Here is a 24,091-nt window from a genome sequence, read left to right as displayed (position 1 = left end):
CCCAAGTCTTGTTTACTTTAATGACATTTCTTTTCAGAGGCCTGACATACCTAGCACAGCTGATCTTACTGTGACATAGGTACAATTTTACAAGCAGGTTCAGTTGGTTTCAACAGCAGCTGCAAACCCAAGAGAGACAGGTTTTCCCTTTGTTTCAACAAAGCACGGCTCCCAGCCAGTTCCATCTGGGGAGGCCCTGGAGGTGCAGGGAAGGGACTCTGGAGAGAGCCACGGGATGCACATGGCTCAGCCATGCACCAGGGCGTCCAGTGGGTCTGTGCCGCCACTGCCCTCCAGGCCCCCTGCACAGAGTGGGGTGAGACTCTGGGCAGCTGCGGGGGGGCGTGTGGCACCAAGCACGCTGCGGGCTGAGCCACAGGCCTGCGCCCTGGCTCTCGTTTGTTTTGAAAATGTGACTGACCCATCACTCCTCATGGGGAACTTTTCCTCCAGGGACCGTCAGGACCAGAGGTGTCCCAACCTTTTCCTGTGTTTTGGTTTGGTTTTGGTTTTGGTAGAGAATGAGAATGCTAAGGCTGCTCTGTGAGGAGGAGGTGGTGGTGAGAGGGTGGCGTGGGGGGACCACAGGGTTCCACAGCCCACAGCCCAGCTGCAGGTCAGGGACATCAGCACAGGAAGAGCATGCCAAGGCCTTGTCTTGCAGCTTCCTCACTCCCTCGACTGAGTGACACACCTGTAAGCACTGAACGCTGGTGATGGTAAGGGCCACACAGCGAGGACTGAGACAGTGGCCTTGAAGACATAAGAATGGAAGTGCATCTCTCAGAGTGTGGATTATCCATTTCTGCATCGTATATTCTGTTTTCCCTTCCTTCATTCTTTTGTCTGCCAAATTTGGGGTCATTTTTTCCTTCCCAGCGTTGGCTCTACACACAAATTATAAAGTAAAAGTCAAAATTAAAATTAGTTTTGGTACTTGTTACAGTAAATGTTTTGACAGAAACAGAGGTGAAACTCCTAATTAAAAATGAGACTGGGGATTACTCAAGGTTTCCCCTCTTCTTACATTTCCTCCGTGGAGAGTTCATCCATTTCATGTCTTCAGTGACCGCCTGAGTCTCATTCCCGCACTTGCCTATCTGCGTTCACCGTGGCAGGCGGATGTCCACTTCCCAGCTCATGTCTGGACTCAGCTCTCCTCTGTCCATCAAACCCAGCCAACGCTGAAGGACTACTGATTTTCCCCTGGGAGGGGATCTGCCCGTTCAGGTCCTTGCTGTTGCACTCCGAGATTATGCCAACAACTTCTTGGATGACATGACTGCCAGTAAGATTTCCCCAATCCAATCTGCATGCCACGGTCAGTGAGTGTGCACAAGAAGCCCTTTCACAATGACACTGCCTCAACCAAAAACCCTCGGGCATCCTGTCTGAGTCTGTCCTGTTTTGCAGGTCTGCCCAAACCAGCCCCATCCTAAATTACTTCTCTAAATTACATCCTAAATTACTATGTCGGCTCAAACTGTCCCTGCCACCTAAAGTGCCCTCCCTGGTCCCTTCCATTTGCATAGGGCCCAACTCCTGTTTCCCATCTGTAAGTGGCTTCTTTCTCTGCAACCCAAACCCTCCTGTTCCCCTGCTCTGCTGAACTTCCACAGAACTCAGCCAAGCCGCCAAGTGAACAGAGAATAAAACACTGAGTCTGGGTTTCCCCAGCTGTAAAATGGAAAGCTGGACTAGATAGCCTTAAGCTAGTTATGAGCTGTCTCTTCCCAATCATTATATTAAAGAACATCTGGAAGGCCAAACAGTTCTCTCTCAAAAAGGAGCCTCAGGCCACCTGCCAGAGCCGCTGCAGGAGGAGCTCCTGGACAGATGCTGGGTTGACACCCCCATGTCACCCTGCTCACACTGCTCATGAATGTCACCTGTAAGACCCCCTATCTCCAATAAGATATGAGCTCCTTGGGCAACTGTCCTGTGAGAGCCACAGTTGTGGACAGTGTCCACGTGAGGGAGCAGGTGCAGAGCAGTGAAGGGGGGTGCGGTGGCCTCCCCCATCCTAAACCCATGATCTGCCTGCATCCCCTGTGAACAGGCACTGCGCGTGTGCACACACCTCCATTGCTTAGACAGAATGATTTTACCAAATCTCAGTATGGCTAATCTGTGCTCTAATCTTGGGTGGGAGATCGTGACTCACGACTCTGAAAATTCCTGGCCTCTGGCTGCTTTCTCCACAAAACCACGTCTGTCAACCACAGCACTGGGCTGCTGGCTCTGAAACCTTGGGGGTTGCACGAAATCAAGGCTTCTCGAGGGTCTCAGTGTTCCTGAGATGCTCATGGGTACTCCAGTGGTCTGTTCCTCATTAAGAGCTTTTTTCTGGTTTTGAAAACCCATCAGGATGGCTTTTTTTGGGGAGGAAAAACTTCCCAGAATGATTATGAGGATGATTTTTCTAATATACCCCTGGTTTAACATGATACTGCTCCAGAGTACATCTCTAAATTCATTCGTCCTTTCAAAAACTGATTAATAAGTGACAAAAGGAAAACCCAGAAAAAGAATTAGGATTACTGATAACTTTTATATCTTCAAAAAGCCAAGTACATCATCATCATTTGCTTGTTTTCTGAAGTATCATGAGACTGTACCTCGCTCTTCTTTCTCATGAAGACACCAAGGCAGAATGGAAAATAGAAATGATTTTCTCAAGGTCACTTAATGAGTCAGTCTTGGAAAAGGATCACACTTTAGATTGATCCTATCTTTCTGTTCTGAATTTTGTCAAAAAGATCAGTATGATCAACTACAAAAGCACTGGAAACACAGCAGTAGCTTCTGCAAGGAGGTACAGATTGAGATAAACAGCGTAGCTGTAACTTCACTGAAAATAGAGTTCTTGCAAGTAATTTTCATTTAATTTGCAGATTTTTATCAACTAAGCACTAGTAACTTATTCCACATCTGATGCTATATACTTATAAACTCTTGAAAGAAGAAAGTCATAAAAGAACTAGCTTTAACTGATTAGATTGCTTTGTTGACAAGGAAGCATAGCAACTTGAAAAGAATCGTTTTCAAATCAAATTGCACCAAAAAGTGAAAGAGCATAGCCAAAAAGGAAAAGTGCTGAGGAGGGTGCCACGTGCCAGCTTGCTGTCTCTGAGGATGCTCGGGACACATGAGAATTCGCTCCCTTTGGATTCCTGGTGGACTCCTTTGCAACAGACGTGCACTGCCCCTACCCCGGACACAGGGGTGGAGACGGAGGTAGAGAGTTTCCGACGGTGCTGCCTCCAGACACAATTTCTTGACTCTTCCTGACTGCACTACACATTTCTCCCAGAAGAGTGACCATCACATTTCACTGTAACTGACGCTTTCTACTCTAAGCTCAGGGAGAGGAGGGATCGTGCTGCCTTGGTCACTGTGGGACTCACCAGAGCCTGGCACTGCGTGTATTCTGCGGAATAGACGGTAATGAAAATGGTAGCACTGGTGAGGCCAAGAGGCAACAGGAAGCTTCCTAAGGAAGCTGGCCTGATGAAGGGGCAGTGACAGAAACTGGTTTGGTGGGGTGGCACTTGCACACATAAAGCTCTACTAGGCAGATCTTGCTATCTAAACCACAGAGGGAAAATCAACCATGCTGCAACATGCGTCAACCTCAGAAACGTGAAGCTCAGCGAAAGAAGCCAGTCATAAAGATCAGCTACATATGCTTCCATTTCTATAAAACGTCCAGAATAAGCAAGTCTACAGAGACAGAAAGTAGATTAAGTGGCTGCCTAGGACAGGGCGGATGGGAATGACTGCTAATGGGGTGCAGTTTCTTTTGGGGTGATGAAAAATGTTCTCAAATTATGGTATTTGTGCAATTAAAAAATACTAAAAACCACCGAACTGTACACTTCGAGGGGGTGAGTTATATGGTATGTGAATTCTATCAGCTGCTAAAAAATACATCAAGGACCAGTAAATACTTTTAAAACACTAAAAAAAGTTATTGAATTCAAAATACTTGATTAATGATAGGAACTCTCATGACTGACAGGGCAGATCTGCCTCCTGATGCACATCTCAGATGATACCAAATGGCTGTTGCTGGGGGAGGATAAAGAGAGAAACAATTTTCACAGCCACAAAATGTTACCAAGTGAGGGTGTGCAGCTAAACTCACTTTAACCAAATGCTGCGAAAATAACTGAAAGCACGTGTGAATATCGTTGAGCTGCTCTGTGTGTCAGTAGCTTCTTTCCTTGCAGGCAAAACACAGAGGTGATAATCAACCAGTTAACACCGGGCAGCCCAATGAGATGAGGAGGCAATTAAAAGAAGAGCACCAAGGACTCCAGGGCTTTGCTGCCAAATGTCCCACTTGGCTTGTACCAACAAGCAGGATTCATTCACACTGGGCTTCACCTTAGTTCTGCTTCTAAAATAGATGGAAATTTTACAGAAATGCCTAATGGAAAGTTTTATCCCCAAGTTTGTGTTGTGGTATATAACAGCATTCTCATCATCAGCCAACAGAGAGAGGATTGGCTCCCACAAATAACAGATGACCAGAACTAAGAGAGAATTCACATTTCCAGGTAAAAGGTTACTTTGAAAGCTGCTGGCTATATAACGTTCTACAGCAGGGACTGGCAAATATTTTTCTGTAAAGGGCCAGATGGTAAACATTTTAGGTTTGGAAGATAAAGAGGCAAGAGATCAAAGATATTATGTAGTTACCTATATAACCATTTAAAATGTAAAACCTGTTCCTAGCTTCAGATTGTACAAAAACAGGTAGTTTGGCCCACAGGCCATCACCTGCTGACTGTTGCTCTAGAGGTTACAAGCTTTTACGAGTAAAAACTATCAAGGTTGGCTCCTAAATTAGGACTCTCTCAAACTTCCTGAGAGCCACAAAAACAGATGCCCAATACTATGATAATAACTAATATCTGATAGAGCCTCTGGTACCTAAGGTAATTTTGTATAATTTTTTTTATCCCCAATGACAACAGTATTCTACAGATTGTGTATAGATGTCCCTGTCAACCCAGGATTGAGTCCCTAACTGCCCATTCTTGTTCTTTTCATTATATTACGCTGCTTTCTATTGTGAGCATGGCTCTGAAGAAAAACAACACTGTTTTCTTCCTTTCTACACTCACACACCACTCAACACAATATTCTGACACCAGATGTGCTGGGCAGCTTCATACCCCAAGCAGTGCTCCAGTGGACACCAGCAGGGTGTCCTATAATTTAACTCAATCCCCACACTGTCTCCCAGGAGATAACATCAGAGCCCACAGGTTAAGGGCCCACTCCCACAAGACTGCTCCCCTACTTCAGATGGCAATCGCCAGACCTAACCTGCGGTTCTAACCAACGTGCTATAAATGAGGGTTCCCGTGGCCCACTCCTTGGGTTCAGTTAATTTGCTAGGATGGCTCACAGAACTCAGGGAAACACTGACATCTACCCATTTATTAGAAAGGATATTACAAGGGATACAGATGAACAGTCAGATGGAAGAGATGCACAGGGCAAGGCATGGGGCATGGCCCCTGCCCCTCTCTGGCACCCCCTGCACCCTGCTCCAGCACATATTCAGCAATCTGGAAGTTCTCTAAACCCTGTCCTTTGGGGGTTTTATGGAAGCTTCATTATGTAGATATAATTGATTATATCACTGGCCATTGGTGATCAACTCAACCCCTCTCCCTAATCACAGAGGTTGGGGGTGGGGCTGAAAGTCTCAACCCTCTAATCACTTATTAGTTCCCCTGGTAACCAGCCCCCATCTGAGGCTATCCAGGAGAGCCTGGACATCAGTCATCCATGTGAAAAGACACTTCTCACTGTGGGCGAAGGATTACCTAGGTGCCGAGGTAAGAAACTGAAGGCACAAACTGTTTCAGTATAAAAAAGAAAATAGTTAGAGTAAGAGTAGTCATAATACAAATTAGATATAGAGATGATCATGGACATTATCAATCATTATAAACATTATGAATCATTAGCTTTTAATATTACTCTTTGTTGCATTACTAATATAACCTAGGAATAACCGGCGGGCATAGGGTCAGGTGCTGAAGGGACATTGTGAGAAGTGACCTAGAAGGCAAGAGGTGAGCCCTCTGTCACGCCCGCATGAGGGCTCCTTGGTCAAGCGGTAATGCCAGTGTCTGCGAAGACACCCATTACTTAGCAGACCGCGAAAGGGAGTCTCCTTTCGTTGGAGGAGTCAGGGAACACTCTGCTCCACCACCTTCTTGTGGGAGGCTGGATATTATCCCAGTCTGCCTGCAGTCATCCGGAGTCCTAAACCCCTCCCTGTGATGCTGTGCTTCAACGGTCACGCTCCTTGTCCACTTTCATGTTCCTCCCGTACTCCTGGTTCCTCTTTGAAGTTCGTAGTAGATAGCGGTAGAAGAAATAGTAAAAGTCTTAAAGCCTTTGATCTTTCTTATAAGTGCATAGAAGAAAACGCTGACGTATGGTGCCTTCTCTCTCTCAGCTTCGGCTACCTAAGAGGGAAGGGCCCCCCGTCCTGTGATTACGTGACTTGCTTCACCTTGTCAATCACTTAGAAGATTCACCCTCCTTACCCTGACCCCCGGTCTTGTATGCAATAAATATCAGCGCACCCAGCCGTTCAGGGCCACTACCGGTCTCCGCATCTTGATGGCAGTGGTCCCCCGGGCCCAGCTGTTTTCTCTTTATCTGTCTTGTGTCTTTATTTATTACAATCTCATCTCCGCACATGGGGAGAACACCTGCTAAGCCCTGTAGGGCTGGACCCTATGCTCACTATGGAGATTCCAAGGGCTTTTTTAGGTGCTGTGTGTCAGGGGCCAGTGGTAGAGAACAGATACATCTTTCTCATCACAGCACACAGAGCTTCTTTGCTACAGCGAGCAAAGGGAGGGAGACATGCACCGTGAAGCTGTGGAGACTCAGGTTGCACAGGCACCATTCAGATGATCATTACTACAGGAGACTCCAGTAATTGATCTGGAGGTCTGAAGACAAGGAGGCTCTGCAAAGCCTGCCCTGGTCCTTCACTGTGATGAGCTGAGCATGCTCTAGCTCATCACCAACAATATCCTGAGCACACAGAATTTTCACTGTCTCCCACCTGGTCTTCTTCCTGTAGTGTCACCTTTTCTTTTCTCTTTCTTTTTGAGCCGTGATTGCACCTTGACCTCCAGGGATCAAGTGATCGTTCCATCTCAGCCTCCTGAGTAGCTGGGACTACAGGCACATGCCACCATGCCCAGCTGATTTAAAAAATTTTTTTGTAGAGAAGAGGTCTCACTATGTTGCCCAGGCTGGTCTCAAACTCCTAGACTCATGCTATCCTCCTGCCTTGGCCTCCCAAAGCGCTGGGATTACAGGCATGAGCCACTGTGGCCAGCCTAGCGTCATCCCTTCAGACAACGTTCATATTATGACTAAAGTGAGCTTTCTTAAAAATAAATCTAACTTCCTCTCCTGTTTAAAAGGCCTCACTGATCCACCACTTCTGGCAGGATGAACACAACAGCAATTCTTAGTTTGGCAGAAGACCCGTCCTGGCCTCTGCTCTCTTCCCAACCATGCCTTTCATTGCCTCTTTCTTATAGGAACCTCAATCTCAGGCGAATGCAATTCCTTGCTGTCCCCACAGCTGTTTTGAGCCCCTGTGCGTTTTTTCACAAGGCCCCCCGTGACTGAAACACCTGCCCCAATGCTGGCCTCAAGATTACCCTCGCTGTATCCCTTAGGGAGAACTGGCCACACCCACTGTTTAGGCCTCAGGGTTCTTTTTTCTTCCCTTTGCACAGACTCCTGTAGAAACCTAGTGCCTAGTACAGCCTCATGTCTTCCCCTCACTGGCTGCAAACTTCTTGAAGGCGCAGGCGGCGTCTTATTTAATCCCTCAGGGCAGTACACTGCATTAGAGCCAAAAGACAAAGAAGTACAACAGCTCCTGTCCTCCAAGAGCTCATATTCTACTGGGGATGAACAAAACACAAACCCATGAAAAGTTATGTAATGGCCCTGGCAGTGTAAAGATGATCACAGCTGCAAGTAGCAAAATGACTCTGAGATGCCACCTGCTTTGGAGAAGGCAGCTCTGCTGGGAGATAAGAGTGAGTCAGCGGGCAAGGAACTACTGAGAGCAGCTTATGTGTGTCCAGCATAGTGTCCCGAGTTTACAAAAGAATGGGACAGCTGTGGATGTGGAGGGAGATGAGAAGTGGGCACCACAGGCTGCAGCTAACACTCTGCAGCCCACTCCATCTTCACTGCCACAGGCCCATGAGACAAGCCTCCAAAGGCCTCTGGATAGTCAGTGCTGGCGGGAAATGTCCAGAAAGATCTGTAGGAGGTCAAAGCACACTAGATGACGTTATTACATGCCTGTGCTTAATGATGAGCATGGGACCACTGTACCCTGCCCCTGTCAGCACCTAGGTCTCATGTCCCAGTTGAAGTGAGATCTATAGAGCCATCACCCTGGTCACTGTTCATCAGAGCTGTGGAATGGGAATATGCCACACAGTGGACTAAAAATGCTTCAGGAGCATAAGATCATATTGACTTTCTCACAGAGTGAAAGTAACTTGAACGGGGACCAGCGTGACCACAGTGATGTCCCAGAATGAGGGCAGCCGGTCAGAACAGAGTGATATTGACCTTCCCCCACTTCCAGCTCATGCAGCGCTTCTCATCCCCATCTCTCCACCGAAGCCCCTTTCAAAAGTGAACTCATTCTGCTGAATCCAGTGGTGGTCTTCCAGTATCATCTTCACTTGGCTTTTTTTTCCTGGGGATGGGGCGGGGGCCGGGGATAGTAACATCTGAATCTGTTCCTGAAACACCTACTCTTCCTGAAACATTCTACTCCGCAGGCTCCCTGGCCACTGAACTGGTTTTCTCCTTGGTCCCTGGGGGTTCTTTTTTTTCCCTCTTTGCACTCTCTAAACATGGGTCTTGCTTTCTACTGTTCTCTCAAGAGTATCTGTAGATCTTTTTTTTCCTTTAAATGGAGATGAGGGTCTCACCATGTGGCCCAAGCTGGTCTCAAACTCCTGGGCTCAAGCAATCTGCCCGCCTGGGCTTCCCAAAGTGCTGGGATTACAGGCGTGAACCACTGCGCTCAACCTCTGTAGATGTTTCCAGCCCTGATTATTCATCTGTGTTCAGCTCGCTTAAAGTCTTTCTGTATCTATTTATTGTGCTCATGTTTGCTCATTAATTCCCACAGTTCCTAACATCTGCCAGGCATTATTCACACACTGGAGATATACAGAAAACAAGTCTGCTCCATCCTGAGACACACTGGTGGAGAAAGGGCAGTAAATCACCAGTGAACATCGGGTTTGCGGTGCCACGAGAGACATGCAGTGGCTACAGGGGCAGAGAGAGCCCTGGGAGCCCCCCAGGAAGCTGGGGAAGGCCTCCCCGAGGAGGTGATATTTGTCAGGAATGCTGAGTAAATAGCAGCTAGACAAGTGAAAATGATGTGTATGTGGGAGGGGTGGGGTGAAGGGGTTGGTACAGGGAAGTTCATTCTGGGCAGAGAGGAAAGGGAAGATGTAAAGGTGAGACTGCGTGAAACAATACGAGCAGCAGTGAACTGTGAGTAACCCGGTGAGGCATGGCTGGCCTAAGGGCTTGCACACGGCTGCAGAAAGGAGATGCGGCCACAGAGCAGGCAGGAGCCTTGTGTTGGAACCACCCTGAAAGCTATGGAGAGGCCCTGAAGGATGATAGCTGGAGTGAAACAAGCAGATTTCTGTTTTCACCGAGATCACTGGTGGAGGCTGTGGGGCAGGCTCAGGAGGGAGGCAGTCGGTGATGGAGATGGGAGGGAAGGAATCCAGGCAAATGGCGCCGGTGGCCTGAACTACAGCACTGGAGATGAATGACGGACTTACATCAAGGAGGGAGACTCTTTGGGGCTGAACTGGTGGGGAAGGCAGGAAGGACATGGATGTATAAGTGGGAAATGTCTGGGGTGAAACCCTAGGTTTGGACTTTCAGGTAAACGATGGGTGCTTTTCATCAGGTAGGGAGTGAGAAAGGGAAACAAATTTAGCAAAGAAACAGTACATGTCGGCTGTGTGCGGTGGCTCACGCCTGTAATCCCAGCACTTTGGGAGGCCAAGGCGAGTGGATCATGAGGTCAGGAGTTCAAGACCAGCCTGGCCAACATGGTGAAACCCCGTCTTTACTAAAAATACAAAAATTAGCCGGGCGTGGTGGCGGGCGCCTGTAATCCCAGCTACTCGGGAGGCTGAGGCAGGAGAATTGCTTGAAGCCAGGAGACAGAGGTTGCAGTGAGCCAAGATCACGCCACTGCACTCTAGCCTGGGCAACAGAGCAAGACTCTGTCTCAAAAAAAAAAAAAAAAAGAAAGAAAAAAAGAAACAGTACCTGTCAAGAGCTGATGGGACAGTGAAGTGGAGATGTACTATAGGCAGTAGGATATTTCGGTCTGGAGCCCCAGGAGAGAGGGAGGTCCAGTCTCTAGATCTTGAGGGACTCACGGGAGCCATGAGCTCAACAAAGTGGTGAGGACAGGGGCTGGGTGGGTCCCCTTGGGTGTCTAACGTGAAAAGCTCAGTAGGCAGAGAACTGAGTCTTGGGAAACAACCTATTTAGGGAGTGAACAGAGGAAGGAGAGCTCGATCCAGAGTACAGCATCAGCCCAGCCAAGGCACTCCTCTGAGAGCTGGGCCTTAGAAACCTCCTTCTATTTGTCTCCTCCTCTGTGGTTTCTCCTTTCCCCCGTCCATCTTACACTATGCAATAAAACGACATTTTTCTGAGATAACTGTCCTATCTTTGTTACTGAATAAACAATTTTTCACAGCCAATGTCCAAGCCGAAATCTATTGTCAGGCTTAAACTACCTCCCTCCATTATCAGTTACTATATCATTTCCTATTTCTCACTACATATCTGCCCACATGTCAATCACAGGGCTCCTGGAGGTCTCTCCTTTTTAAGGTCTCATTAGCACCTCCATGCCTCACTCTTGCTGGTCCTCTCCTCTGGAATGATGTGCCTTACCCTCTCCATCCATCCAAATTCCACCCGTCCTTCTACTTCCTGAAATCTTTTTTGGCAGCATCAGTCCACACCAGTGGCTCTCTCCTCAGATTTTCATTGCATGGGTGCTTCAGTAAATATTTCCTTGTTTCTTGGATGTTCATCTATTTCAACTACAACTGCCTGAGCTCCCTGAAGTTGGCCACAAACTCACGGAGGGAAAGGACATGTTCTTCATTTATTTTGTGCCCACAGCGAAGCCACCAGTATTGGTCAGAGAGCTTCCCAAGCAGTCTAACTGTCTAACTGTGCCCCCAGAGCCACACGAGGAGCACGTGGCAGGGGGTGGCAGCGAGCACCCGCCAGATGGCAGGATGAACTCTGGCATAAGCAGGCAAGAGAAATCTAAAGAAATACAACACTGAATCAAGACTTGAGTGTTATTTTGGAATACCTGAAATGAAAAACTGCAGACAGATCATGTGTAACATACAGCAGTTAGTAACTGAAAAAAATGACTTTCTGACTAAATAAACTCAGATTCTATGAAAAGCATCTAAAAATCAAGTTTTTTAATAAATAACAGTTGTATTTTAAATGAAATACACAGCATGAGATTGCCTACAATAAAACAAAAACATGTATTTGAAACATAAAGAAGAAGATGGAAGCAAAAGTTCTACCTTAACCCTAATTAAACCTGAAGCCTGGCACTGAGTTTCCTGCCAGCCAAAGTGAAAAGGGGGAAAACAAATCACCAAGGAGCTCTCATATTGGGAGGTATATGAGTTAGGGATCAGAAACAGAGACCTCAGAGTCAGACACAGCTGGGTCTCACTCCCAGATCCCCATCAACAGCTGCATGCCCCTGGACAAGCAAGCACTCCCCTGAGCCTCTGGGGTCATGAGGGAATACCTGCATCTCTCTAGGTGTACACCGGGCATAAATGAGATAACATACACTGAGTACTTACTATAGGACTGGCAAAATAAATGGTGGTGGTCTTCTTACTGATAAAGAGTGAAACATGCTAATTCTGCAAGAGAGACAGGACCTAAGCTCCATAAGAAAAAGGACTGGGGGCTATCTTTTTTACACCTGTGTCCTCAATGTCCAGCCCTAGGCCTAGCATATAATAAGCACTAAGTACTTATTTGTTGAAAAGTAAATGAAAATAAACTTTTCTCCTGGTATTACATTCCAATACAACTGCACCCTGTACGGTACTCGTGCATGCACACAAATACGGCAGATAATTTCCAGTGGTGGTTTAACAAAAGAGTTCTCTACGTGGTGATTTATCATACTTATGTGAAGAAAATTGAGACACAGCTGAGTGAAGAAGTTCAGCAGGAGGCTAAGCGCTCAGGTTTGGGTGTACCCATGTGCGGACCCTAGAAGAGAACTTAGGAAGCTCAGGAAAAAATCAAGAGTCTGGTCTGTGCTGCCCAGCAGACCGTCACTCAACGTAAAAGCCCAGCAAGAGCCCAGGGGCTGGTGTCCTGCTCTGGACTTCAGATCTGTTAGTGAGACCATCCTATGAAAGTGGAGGAGTCTGACAGCAGTGCGGACAGCCATAAAGGCCTGTGCCACTTCACAGGCGCCTGGTGGGAATGCACGCTCCAGCAGGGCAGGGGTTTGGGTCTGTCTCATTCCCTGAGGCCTGGGTGCAACCTGGCAGATCCCGTGATGTTCCAAGTATCTGGGGTGGGGAAAGACACCGTGCGGAGTTTACAGCAAGGCAGGAAAGGAGAATCACAATGTGGGTCCGTAGAATCCTGGAGCGAGGGCGTGCGCAAACAGCCAAGAATCCCACTTGCATAAACTGCTGCTGCACCATGAAGTGCCTGTCTGTAGGCCACAAAGTGAGCATGTGGTCAGCAGTGGAGACCCACCAAGTTACCAAGCCAGGTGGGCCGACAGAAACCCATCATCAGATGGACACGGGCATCTGGGCTCAGCATAGGTGGGGCTGCAGGGCATGGGTGAGCTGCAGAAGCAGGCATGCCAGACCACCCTGGCAGCCACCTCTGCTGCACCACAGCCTCTTCCCAGCTAACACCGACTACAACAGCTGGTGGGCCCCTCATGACCAAGTGACAGAGGGGAAAACAGCCAAATGGACAGGCTGGCTCAGGACATGAGTGGCAGCTGAAGAAACGGCTGCATGATGGCTCAATCTTGAAAGACAGCGATCAGGGGAACCCCCTATGGGCAGAGCCTGGGCAGCACATTTGGTCATCAACTCTGTGTGAAGAGAAGTGGCCTGAGGCAATTACACGTGTGGATCTGCTGGGCATGGCAGATCACCTGATTGGTCGGTCAGGGGACTGGAAAGGAGGGAACAAGGAGGATCCAGCTAAAGGAACAGCATCAAGTGTCTTGCAGGTCGTGCCCACCACGGGCATCCACCACAGAAAAGGCACCAAATGGAAGGTGGGCAGAATGACTGTGGCTCCATCACCAGATAACCCAGCGCTGGCACATGAATGGATGGCCATGGTGGTAGCACAGAGGAATGTGTGGGTCCCCCTCACCTAGGCCGACCTATCTCCTGCCACTATGGAGCATCCAACCTGGCATCCACAGAGACTGTGTGTGCCTGATAACTACGGTCTGCAAGCAGAACAGTCACTCAGCGCCGAGACTATGCTGGGCCCTTTCCACTCTGCAGTGTTATGGAACACATTGTCTCCCACCCCTTGCCCCTGCCCCAAATTCACACGCTGAAGCCCTAACCCTACGATGTCACTGTATTTAAAGGTAGGGACTTTAAGGAGGTAATTAAGGTTCAATGAGGTCGTACGCATGGGACTTACCCAACAGGACTGGTCCCCATTTTGGGACAACTCAGAAGGGCTCTCCCAGCTTCACTGTGCTCCATAAGACCAGCGAGGCTTTTGCTGGAACTGCAGCTGCTCCCTCTGTCCCATCTTGCTGCCTTCGCCAGCCCGCCCCCATAGATACTGATGCTGACGGTGTTCTCTCATAAACTCTTTGTATAAAAATCTTCCTGGGGAGGCCAATCTGAGAAATGCAACTTCTCTGGTTTGCTTATGAGGACAAATTCAAAACTCTCCAATGGAGAATCTCCTCCCAGGATTCCAAAGGTATCTCAGACAACATATTTCCCCCAAATCTGCTCTTTTGATATTGGTGAAATGGAACTATCAGTCATCTATCTAAGATTATCTAGGCCAGAAACATCAGAACCATCCCCTACTTCTTTCTCTCCCTCATAAGCTCTGTGCCTCTACCTTTATACTCAATCACGACTCAGTTTTTCTGACCTTGATCATTCTGATTTCTCATACCTTTCGCTCTTCTCTCAGTTTCCTTGAAGGATTTACCTCCTGCTAAATACGAGGCTTCATCTGTAGCCTGTGTTCATCTTGGATGTAGCTCTTCTCTTACAGAACTTACTACTTCTTTGCTTTCAGCTCTCAGCTCTCATCCCTACAGAGGTGACTCCATCACCTATATATATATGTAGCTTCCACATTTCCAAGACAGAGATGTCCATCCTCCAGCTTTAAATACACCATGGGCATCTTTATGGCATGTTCCAGAGTCACTCAAATTCAAGCACATCTTTAAGAAACAACTTTTGCTTCTCTATTTCTCTTGTAGACTCTGCCCCTAATAAGCTGCCCCCTTCCTCCCACCCTGATATAAACTCTGGGACCTGCATCTCCAATGGGACTCTAAGGACCTCAAACCTGATTTCACTTCTCCAAACCATCGTGAGATCTGCAGACCTACTTCTTGCATCCAATGCTAGTGGAAGACAGAGAGATGGCAGAGGTAACTGTACGGTTTACAACTACCCCAGGGGTAAAGAAGGTGGAGGCGAAAAATGGGAAGCCCTGTGGGCTGGCTCACAGAAGTGTCCAAGAAACATCAGGCCTGAGGTTTTAGCCTGATGTGCACTAACCCTCCTTCTCTCACTGCCCATGGAAGACAAATGTAGTATCAGATTGTTTGGATGCAGAATTTGTAGACAAATGTGCAATAATTTCTGATTATTGATAGCAAGGTTGAGAAAACACAGCATTTTTTTTTTATCTACTCCTTGGTTGTTCCACTGAAAATCTTCTTACCTTCATATTCTCTTCATTTCAACCAAGGAAAATCAAGAAATTTTACATTTGTTCTTCACTCCATAGCATATGATTAGCATTTTAACAGGAAGACACTGTGGCTTTTACAAGATTATAAAAACAGATAAATAGCACATCTTGTTAACTAGGTTGGTGTTTCTCTAAGAAGTCATGCTTATCTAATATAGGTGGAACAAGAATGTCCAGTTTGACCAATCTTTCAGCTGCAATTTATTTTTTACCTTTTTAAAAAACTAAGAATGGCCACTAACAGAAACCTACAATCTCTTTGGAAATGTCAAAATCCACTTGCAAGGCACTGGAATAAAATGTAGTCTCTATCTCACATGCAATCACAGAGGAAAGATTTGCTTGGGCCACTGAGAATTTCTAAATTTTTAGTGATTATTATCACTTTTACCTGCTGCTGTCTCTGTCGCCTCCCTTGTGCAAACTGAGAGAACATCAGCTGCCGGTCCAGCAGCTCCATTCTCTGCTGTCTCTGGATGTCCAGCGTGGCTCCCATCCCAATTCTGGCTTCGCTGGTGGGTTCTGAAGAAGAGAAGATGGGTTCAAGTGTCCAAGAAAAGAATTTTGCCATCCAGCTGGGGATGCAGAGCACCTGATGCACCTGGAACATTTTGCTGTCGTAGCACAGACCAGACATCTAGAAGAAAAACGTCCAATGTGATTGTTTAAATGTAGTATCATTTAAAAAAATGTACACGACTCAAAAATCAGCAGCCTCCAGACACTGCACATGGTATTTTTCTTAGTCATAGCAGTGTTAGGCAATAAGCAAAATCCTCTACCACACTGCAGAACACTAAGCAGTACAAATCAACACAAAATTGAACTTACTCAGTAAAACAAAATTGTTTTTTATTGAATTAGAAGAGCTGGCAAAATTCTAATCATTTAGTATTCAAAGTTCTGGTAAAAGATTGTCAAGACACTGTCTTCATTTTTTAAAAAGCCGTAAAAGATCTGATTATTGAAACACTTTCACACTGTACTGACTCTGCGGTTACCTTTGTTGGCAGATGGCCATCACAGAGACACCAGCAGAAAACAACTACCATGTCTCAGCTGACCCAGTCACACGATCATTTATCAGAGAATAAACACAATCTAAAATCTTGGTTTTTATTTACATAGTGTTTTAATCAGTTTTTCAACTACTGATTTTTCTAGACATTTAAAATCCTCACCAATATTAGTTCCATTTATAAACCAACCTTGTCTTCATCTTGAAGGTAATTTATAATGTACGGTTACAGAAGTCTCAAGGCTTCCTATGATTTTCTAGTTAAAAATGACTATGGCTATTCCTTTGTAAAAAAAAAAAATCTTGATGTGAATTTGATTCTTAGGATTAGAAGATCAAATTAGAACATATTTGACAACTTTCTAATATGAGAAAAGTATACTTCAATGTTTAAAAATAAAATTTAAATTGATGAATTGGCAAGAATTCTTTGAGACTGTGCTACACACCAGGCACTGTTCTGGGAACTTAGAATACAGCAAAGAACAAGATAAGCAAGGCCCCACTCTCACAGGGCTTATAGCAGTCAATGTGGAAACAGGCAGTAATCAAGTCAACACATACAACTATTTCTGGCAAGTTCTGGGAAGGAAATAAAGTGACATGGGGCACGAACCTACTCTGGGGGCAGTGGGGGACATCAGGAGAGCCCTCAGAGAAAGTGATACTTGAGCGAAGATCTTAAGGATGATGGGGTGCCCGTGACTTGATGAACTGGGGAAATAACATTTTGGGCAGAGAAAGCAGCAGATGCTGCGCAGCCCGAGCTTGGGAGTGTCTATTAGATATCTTGGGGGGCTACTGAGTGGGCAGGTGGCTATGTAATTCTAGAACTCAAGGAAAAGGTGGAGATAAGGATTTCAGAGTCACTGGATATGATATGACATTTAGGGTAACAGGACTAGAGGAGATAAAATGGGGGGGAGCAGGAGACACAGCAGAAGAAAGAACAGGACTAAGGACTGAATCCAGGAGTGCACAAATATTCTATGGACGGACAGAGTAGGAAACGCCAGTAAGGAAATCTGAGACAGGGCTGCCAGTGAAGAGAAGGGAAATAGAGTTTAGTTATCACTGAAGCTAAGAAGTGTTTTAAAATAGGGATGGTCAGCTATATCTAATGCAGCTGATAAGTAAGACAGAACTAGCCACTGGATGTTGCAAATGGAGGTGTTTGATAAACAAGGTATTTACAAGAACAGTTTTGGTACCAAAGACAGACTGTAGTAGGCTGAAGAGTGAATGGTGGACAACTTCTGGTTTCAAATAATTTCTGTGCCCCTTCTCTCAAAAATAGTACAAGACAAAGAAAATGAAAACAGAAACAAACTCCAAGGTCCATGAAACCAGAAACTAATCCTGAACCATGTTAACAAAATAGAAAGCTTATCAAGTGATTATAAACCACTCTGCATATAAGCAGCATATAAGTCCAAATGCCTGCAGAGAGTCCTGTGGGACTCAGACAAGCACAGGGACTAGAGCAAGCTTGTTCAACCTGAGGCCTTTGGGCCACATGTGGCCCAGGGACAGCTTTCAATGTGGTCCAACACAAATTCGTAAACTTTCTTAAAACATTACAAGGTCGGGTGCAGTGGCTCACACCTGTCATCCCTGCACTTTGGGAGGCCAAGGCGGGCGGATCACAAGAGGTCAGGAGTTTGAGACCAGCCTGGCCAACATGGTAAAAACCCGTCTCTACTAAAAATACAAAAATTAGCCGGGCGTGGTGGCACACACCTGTGGTCCCAGCTACTCAGGAGGCTGAAGCACAAGAATCGCTTGAACCTGGGTGGTGGAGGTTACAGTAAGTCGAGATTGTGCCGCTGCACTCCAGCCTGGGCGACACAGAGAGACTCTGTCTCAAAAAAAAAAGAAAAAAAGTTATGAGATTTTTTTGCAATTTTTTTAAAGCTCATCAGCTATCTTCAGTGTTAGTGTATATTATGTGTGGCCCAAGACAATTCTTCTTCCAATGTGTCACAGAAGAGTTTGAAAGACTAGATACCCTTGGATTAGAGGGTCTAGGCCCTGTGGAAGGAGGAGAGAAGTAGAGGGTTACTTAAGTCTGGGTAAGAGGCACCCCAGTTCCTCCTCATGCTCCATGTACCCTTTCTCCCCTCCACAGAGAGAAGGGAAAAGCTGTGTAGGGCATGAACCAAGGAGGGTCCATGTGGGTCGGGAAGGCCAAGGCCTCTGCAGAGGCAGATTATGTGCATCTCATGCGGCTGTCAGCATAGGGGTTCCAGAAGAAGACAACAGAGGGAATATGGGGGAAAGGATATTATATTTAAAGAGATAAACAGCCGAGAGTTTTCTAGAATAAAGAAAGAATATAAATCCTTAGAATGAAAGGGCAAGAGTCCCTAAAAGAATGCTAAAACGAAATTTACATCTAGATCCACTGTGGTGAAACAAAAGAAAGAAATCCTTAAAAGCAACCAGGGATAAAATACAGACTGTTTAGAAAGAAAAAATAAACTGTTAGCAAATAACAGCAAGAAAAACTGTAAGATAATTGGGAATAAATAAATAATATATATATAAGGCCTTGACAGAAAAAAAAGAAAAAGATAATAAGGGATATTTTTTCAAAACCAACCCTAGTGATAATAAAGATACCAGTTCCATGAATAGGAAGATGCAAAACTTTTAAGATACCAATTTTCATCAAATTAATACATAAATTAAATATCATTCAAAATAAAATCTTAACAGGGTGTTTTGTTGGAATGTAAATGCCAATCCTCAAATTCATGCGGAATATTAAAGGTTTGCATTTTAAAAACACCATGTTGGGAGAAAGAAGCCAGACCCAAAGCCTGAAAACACGATTCCACTTCTGTGAATGAATGAACCTAAACCACACACTAAGCAGTAAAACGAGACAGCAAAGCGCAAAGATGATGACTATGTGTGCTAGGAGGGGTCACAGAAGGGAGGGAGAAAGAAGGGGACGGGGTCACAGGAGGGAGGTGGGAAGGAGGAAGAGAGGTGGGAAGGAAGGGGGGCACCATGGGCTGCGGGGCTGGCCAGGCATGGTCTGTACCTGCATGGTGGATTATGGGTATATTTGCTTTACAGTGATTTGCACAGCTTTGTCACAGTTAGTTTGTGTTGTATATCGCAATTAAGAGTTAAAAGACAAATAAAAAACCCAGAAAAGGCAAGGCAATTTTAAAGAAGCGTAAGTCCTATCAGATTTCAAGACATACTATAAAGTTTGGCTACCTAAAACAGTGTGGTCTTTATCTAGGGTTACTTAAATAGACCAAGAGAACAAGAGCCTAGAAATAGGATCCTCAGTGTAAGGGCACCTGGTATTCAGCAGACATGGGTAAATTGGGAGGGAAGGGGCACATGGGCTATACACAAGGAAGAGACAGAACAGGGCCCCTTCCTGACACCAAACATAAACTTGCAATGGAATAAGAACTCAAATAGAATTCATGAAATTGTAAATCTTTCTGCACAAAATACAGAAGGAATACCTTTTTGGCACTGGGGTGGCAAAATATTTTAAAATAAGAAACATAAGGTACAAACTAGAAAAGAAAACACACATTGGTCTACTTTACAATTTAAAAGCTGTAGTATGCCAAAAGCTACCATAAGTGAAATGAAAACACAAGAGGCCTGAAGAAAGTACTCAGAATTCATACAGCCAACCAAGGCAGCATTCAGAACATATCAAGAAACCCTAGGAATGTGTAAGAAAGAGCCCAGTTTTAAAAGCATATGAAAAGGTAATTTCAGAAGAGAAAACTCAAATGGCTGACAAACTCATGAAAAGATGTTTATCCTCACTTGTTTTTAGGACTCTGAAATCTAAAATGAGCAATCTTAAATACAGCAACCGGCAAAAATGTAAAGGTCCTCTATCATCCAGTTTTATCTCTTTTTTTTTTTTTCCATTTTGTGGAGAATGAGGTGTTGCCATGCTGCCCAGGCAGGTCTTGAACTCCTGGGCTCAAGTGATCCTCCTGCCTCTGCCTCCCTAAGTGCTGGGATTCCAGGTGTGAGGTTTTGGTAAGGATGGAGAGAACTGAGAACTCTCACACAGTCCCGAGGGAAGGTGAAGCTATGGCGCCTCTGGGGAGCAATGTGGCAACACCAAGTAGAGCTTTGAGGCTCATTCCACTGCAGCCCTGCATGAGAGAGAGAGGAAGCAAAAACAAATCATCCCCAAGAGGGGAACAGCTGCAGAGTGGGTTATTCATACAACACAGTACTATACAGCCATCCAGATGAACTCCATGTGCGTGTACTGATGTGATTAAGGTGGAATGAAAAATACACATAGAAGGTATCACATGTTGCGCTCATCTTCTTGCAAAATTTCAGACAACAAAATAATAGTCTACGCCGTTTGTGCACACATCTGTCTGCGGTAACTACAGAATCACAGAAAGCAGTCTTTGCTGTAGAGGGGTGATGGGGGACAGGGTAGGGGGTAGGGAGAGGCATTCTCTGTAACAAATATATATTTTTAATGAAGAGAGACATATGAAGTCAATATGGAAAAAAAAACAGTAATGAATTGGAGGCAAGGAAGTAGAAATCCCTTTTCTGAAGATCTGATATAAAACAGAAAATAGGGTGTATATCAGCGTTACGCTGATTCAGCAGAAGATAGCAAAATGTTATAAACATAACAAAATATTAAAAATATAATACAAATTAGAGCTATGAGATTTGAATGAAGTACAAAATTAAACATTTTTATTTTTCGGTCTCAAAGTATTCAACTGTGATTGTTGATTTGTTCATTGTTCCCATTAGCTATTTTAACTTCATATATCTAGAAGCTGTTCCTGTTTGTGGACGCTGTTATTAGGCACACAAACACAACTGACCCTTTCGTCATAACAAAGCATTCTGCTGTGTTTTTAGTAATACTCATAGAGAAGTCTACTTTGTCTAATCTTAAAACAGCCATTTCAGCTTTCTTATGGTTACTGTCTCCATAATATATCTTCATCCTTTTAATTTCAGGCTTTTTTTGTGTCTTTGTATTTAAAGTGTGTCTTGTAGATACCATATAGCAATTTTTTTCTTTTAAATTAGTCTGACAATCTCTACCTTTTGATTGGAGTGTTTAGCTATTATTCATACTTAATGTATTTGCTTGAATAGCTGGATTTTGCAATTTGGTTTCTGTCTGTCTCATCTGTTTCTTACTCTTTACTCCCCCTTTCCTACGTTCTTTTGTGCTATCAAATATTATTTAGTATTTTGGTTTTTTTCAGCTATATATCACTGTATTTTCCCCCTCATATTTGCCCTAGAGATTATAATATGCATTCAAAATTGAGCATAATATATTTGGAGTTAATACTGAATTACTTCATGTAAAACAGGAGAAGCTTGCAAGACCCTACAGTAAGTCCTCACTTAACTCACTGATAGGTTCTTGGAAACTCCAATTTTAACTGAAACAAAGTATAATTTTGTCTCCTCAATGCTGTAATGAAAAGACGTTGAATGAAATGACATTATTTGAATGATGTTTTGCTTAAAGTTGGAATTTCCAAGAACCTACTGACAAGGTTAAGACTTACTATAGTTCCATGTAATGTCTTCCCATCCACTGCATTACTTCTGTCATATTTTACACCTATATACCTTAAAAGCTCAACAATACAATGTTGGTTTTTCTGTGCTCACGCCTGTAATCCCAGCATGTTAGGAGGCTGAAGCAGGAGGATCACTAGAGGCCAGGAGTTCAAGACCAGCCTGGGCAACAGAGCAAGACCCCCATCTCTACAAAAAAATAAGAATAAATAAAAAGAATTAGCTGGGCATGGTGGTGCATGCCTGTAGTCCCAGATACTTGGAAGGCTGATGTGGGAGGATCACTTGACCCAAGAATTCGAGGTTGTAGTGAGCTATGATTGCACCACTGCATCCAGCCTGGGTGACAGAGCAAGATCTTGTTGCTAATTTTTTTTAAATCAGGTTTTTAAATAAATTAAGAAAAATATAATGAAAATGCATAGTTTTTGCCAGTATTTAAGGAGCTCACAATTTGGTAGAAGCTCTTAATTTATGAGGGGCAGGCCACAGACTCCCTTAAGAAACTGAGGAAGGTTAAAGATCTTCACTCTCCTGTCCATGCCTTCCCTGCCCCCACAATGACAATCAGACGTGAGTATACACTCACAAAACTATGTATTCAATTTCAGCAGGACCATTCTGTGAAGAATATGGATACCCCACCCAGTAATAAACAAAAATAGGACTGCAAATTCTGGCAGGGAAGTAGGGCTTTTGTGTTCACCTGCTTACATTTCTATCCTATCTATCTAAATGTAAACTCTGAATGGGGAAGATTTGGGTTGCTTTTGATCACTACTTGGCCTCTGCACTTAGAACAGTGTCTGGCACATAGTACTGTAAGTATTTCCTGGGTGAATGGTGAATTAACAAATGCTCCACAAAAATAAATATATTATCTTAGATCCTTTTAAAGGAAATTGGAAAGTTATGCATTCTTTTTGGTCCCAAGTTTATACTTTCCCATATGATAAAAGATAAAGAGTTCACTTGTCCATGTCACTGGCACGCCAGCATGACCTCAAGTTGTCAAATAAAGTGCTACTGCACAATGTTTTAGATTTTCATAAAGGATTAAAATATAAAGTGCTTAAAACCCTAGTCTATGGAAAGATGGGACAAAAATAATTACATTAGATTTCACTTAATTACTGCCAAAAGCTTTTAGAGAGCATCAGTTATTATAATACTATGTTACATTTACACATTATTTTTAATTTTCATTTTCATTATCTCTCTCTTTCTCCCCCCCCCCCGCCCAGAGACGGGGTTTCACCATGTCGCTCAGGCTGGTCTCAAACTCCTGGCTTCAAGTGATCTTCCCATCTTGGCTTCCCCAAGTGCTGGGGTTACAGGTGTGAGCCACCATGCCTGACCTAATTTTCATTATCTCATAAACCTTTTTCACACTAGGTCTTCTGAATGAGAGAGTTTTCTTGAAATCCATAGACCCTCTGAAAAGCAGGCTTTAGAAAAAGACCATATGTTGGATTTGTGTGTCAGGGGGCTGGGGGAACTCTACCAAGGAGGTCTTGCAGGCCCTCAGACCTGGGTAAGCCAAAGAGCAAACAGAGGGGCCACTGAAAAAGAAGGCAGCAGTGGCGCAGTCTCCGGCAGGCAAGGGGTCAGTGCAGGACGATCAGATAAAGCAAAAAGTAACAAAGAGCATATGCCTAGGAAAACAAGCTCGAGCTGGAGTTTGAGCACTTGGGCAACAGGAAGCAGGAACCCTGGCTAGGAAAGGGGACACATGGTCACGCAACCAGAGAACCCCTGGCCCACGTCCAGCTGAAAGTCTAGGCCAAAGACCCAGGCTGGCTCCAGGTCAGAGGGAGCAGCCCCCCATATGCCAACAGCAGAAGCTGTGACCCTGTAAATCTGAGAATGTAAGGCAAGAGGAAATGATTTTCTCTTAGTCCACTAATAAACATGGACATCAATTACATGGTTCTTCAGATTTTCCAGATGCTTCGTCCTTTTAGGAAAGGAATCATGAAATAATGCTCATCAGGCAAATAATTTAATTTGCTGGGTAGAAAACATGCAAAACACTCTTGATTATAGAGAGTAAACTTCAACTGTCCTCTGGTCCTGTTTAGTACTAGCCTGAAACCACAACAGGCAAAGGTTAGAAACTATGACTTTGCAATGACACACAGGTGTCGATTGCTTTCTTTGGCCAACTGTGGCTGAACAAAAACCCACAAGGCAAGCTGTGCCAACCACCGGTCCCACATTCAAGAAACCGACCATCTACTGGGACAACAGGACAAACCTAGGGGCTGCTTTCCCAGGGGCATGATATTGCCTCTGCATGACAAGGAACAGCCAAAGGAATAAATGTCCCCTTGCAACTGAGCCCCAGCACATAGACTT

The 24,091-nt window shown here is 44.9% G+C and overlaps 1 protein-coding gene across 2 annotated transcripts in view; it reads right to left on the bottom strand.

The window, feature by feature from the left end:
• Positions 1-24,091, bottom strand: part of UBAC2 (UBA domain containing 2) — a 185,902-nt gene that overhangs the window by 30,537 nt on the left and 131,274 nt on the right. For both annotated transcript variants that reach the window (XM_003832044.5, XM_034936911.3), the window contains one exon: positions 15,533-15,778. In XM_003832044.5, the coding sequence (XP_003832092.4) occupies positions 15,533-15,778 (246 nt within the window). The remainder of the gene's footprint in view (positions 1-15,532; positions 15,779-24,091) is intronic.

The sequence above is a fragment of the Pan paniscus genome, chromosome 14 (genome assembly GCF_029289425.2).
Source record: "Pan paniscus chromosome 14, NHGRI_mPanPan1-v2.0_pri, whole genome shotgun sequence".
Classification (NCBI taxonomy): Eukaryota; Metazoa; Chordata; class Mammalia; order Primates; family Hominidae; genus Pan; species Pan paniscus.
This window is presented reverse-complemented; position numbering and strand designations above follow the sequence as displayed.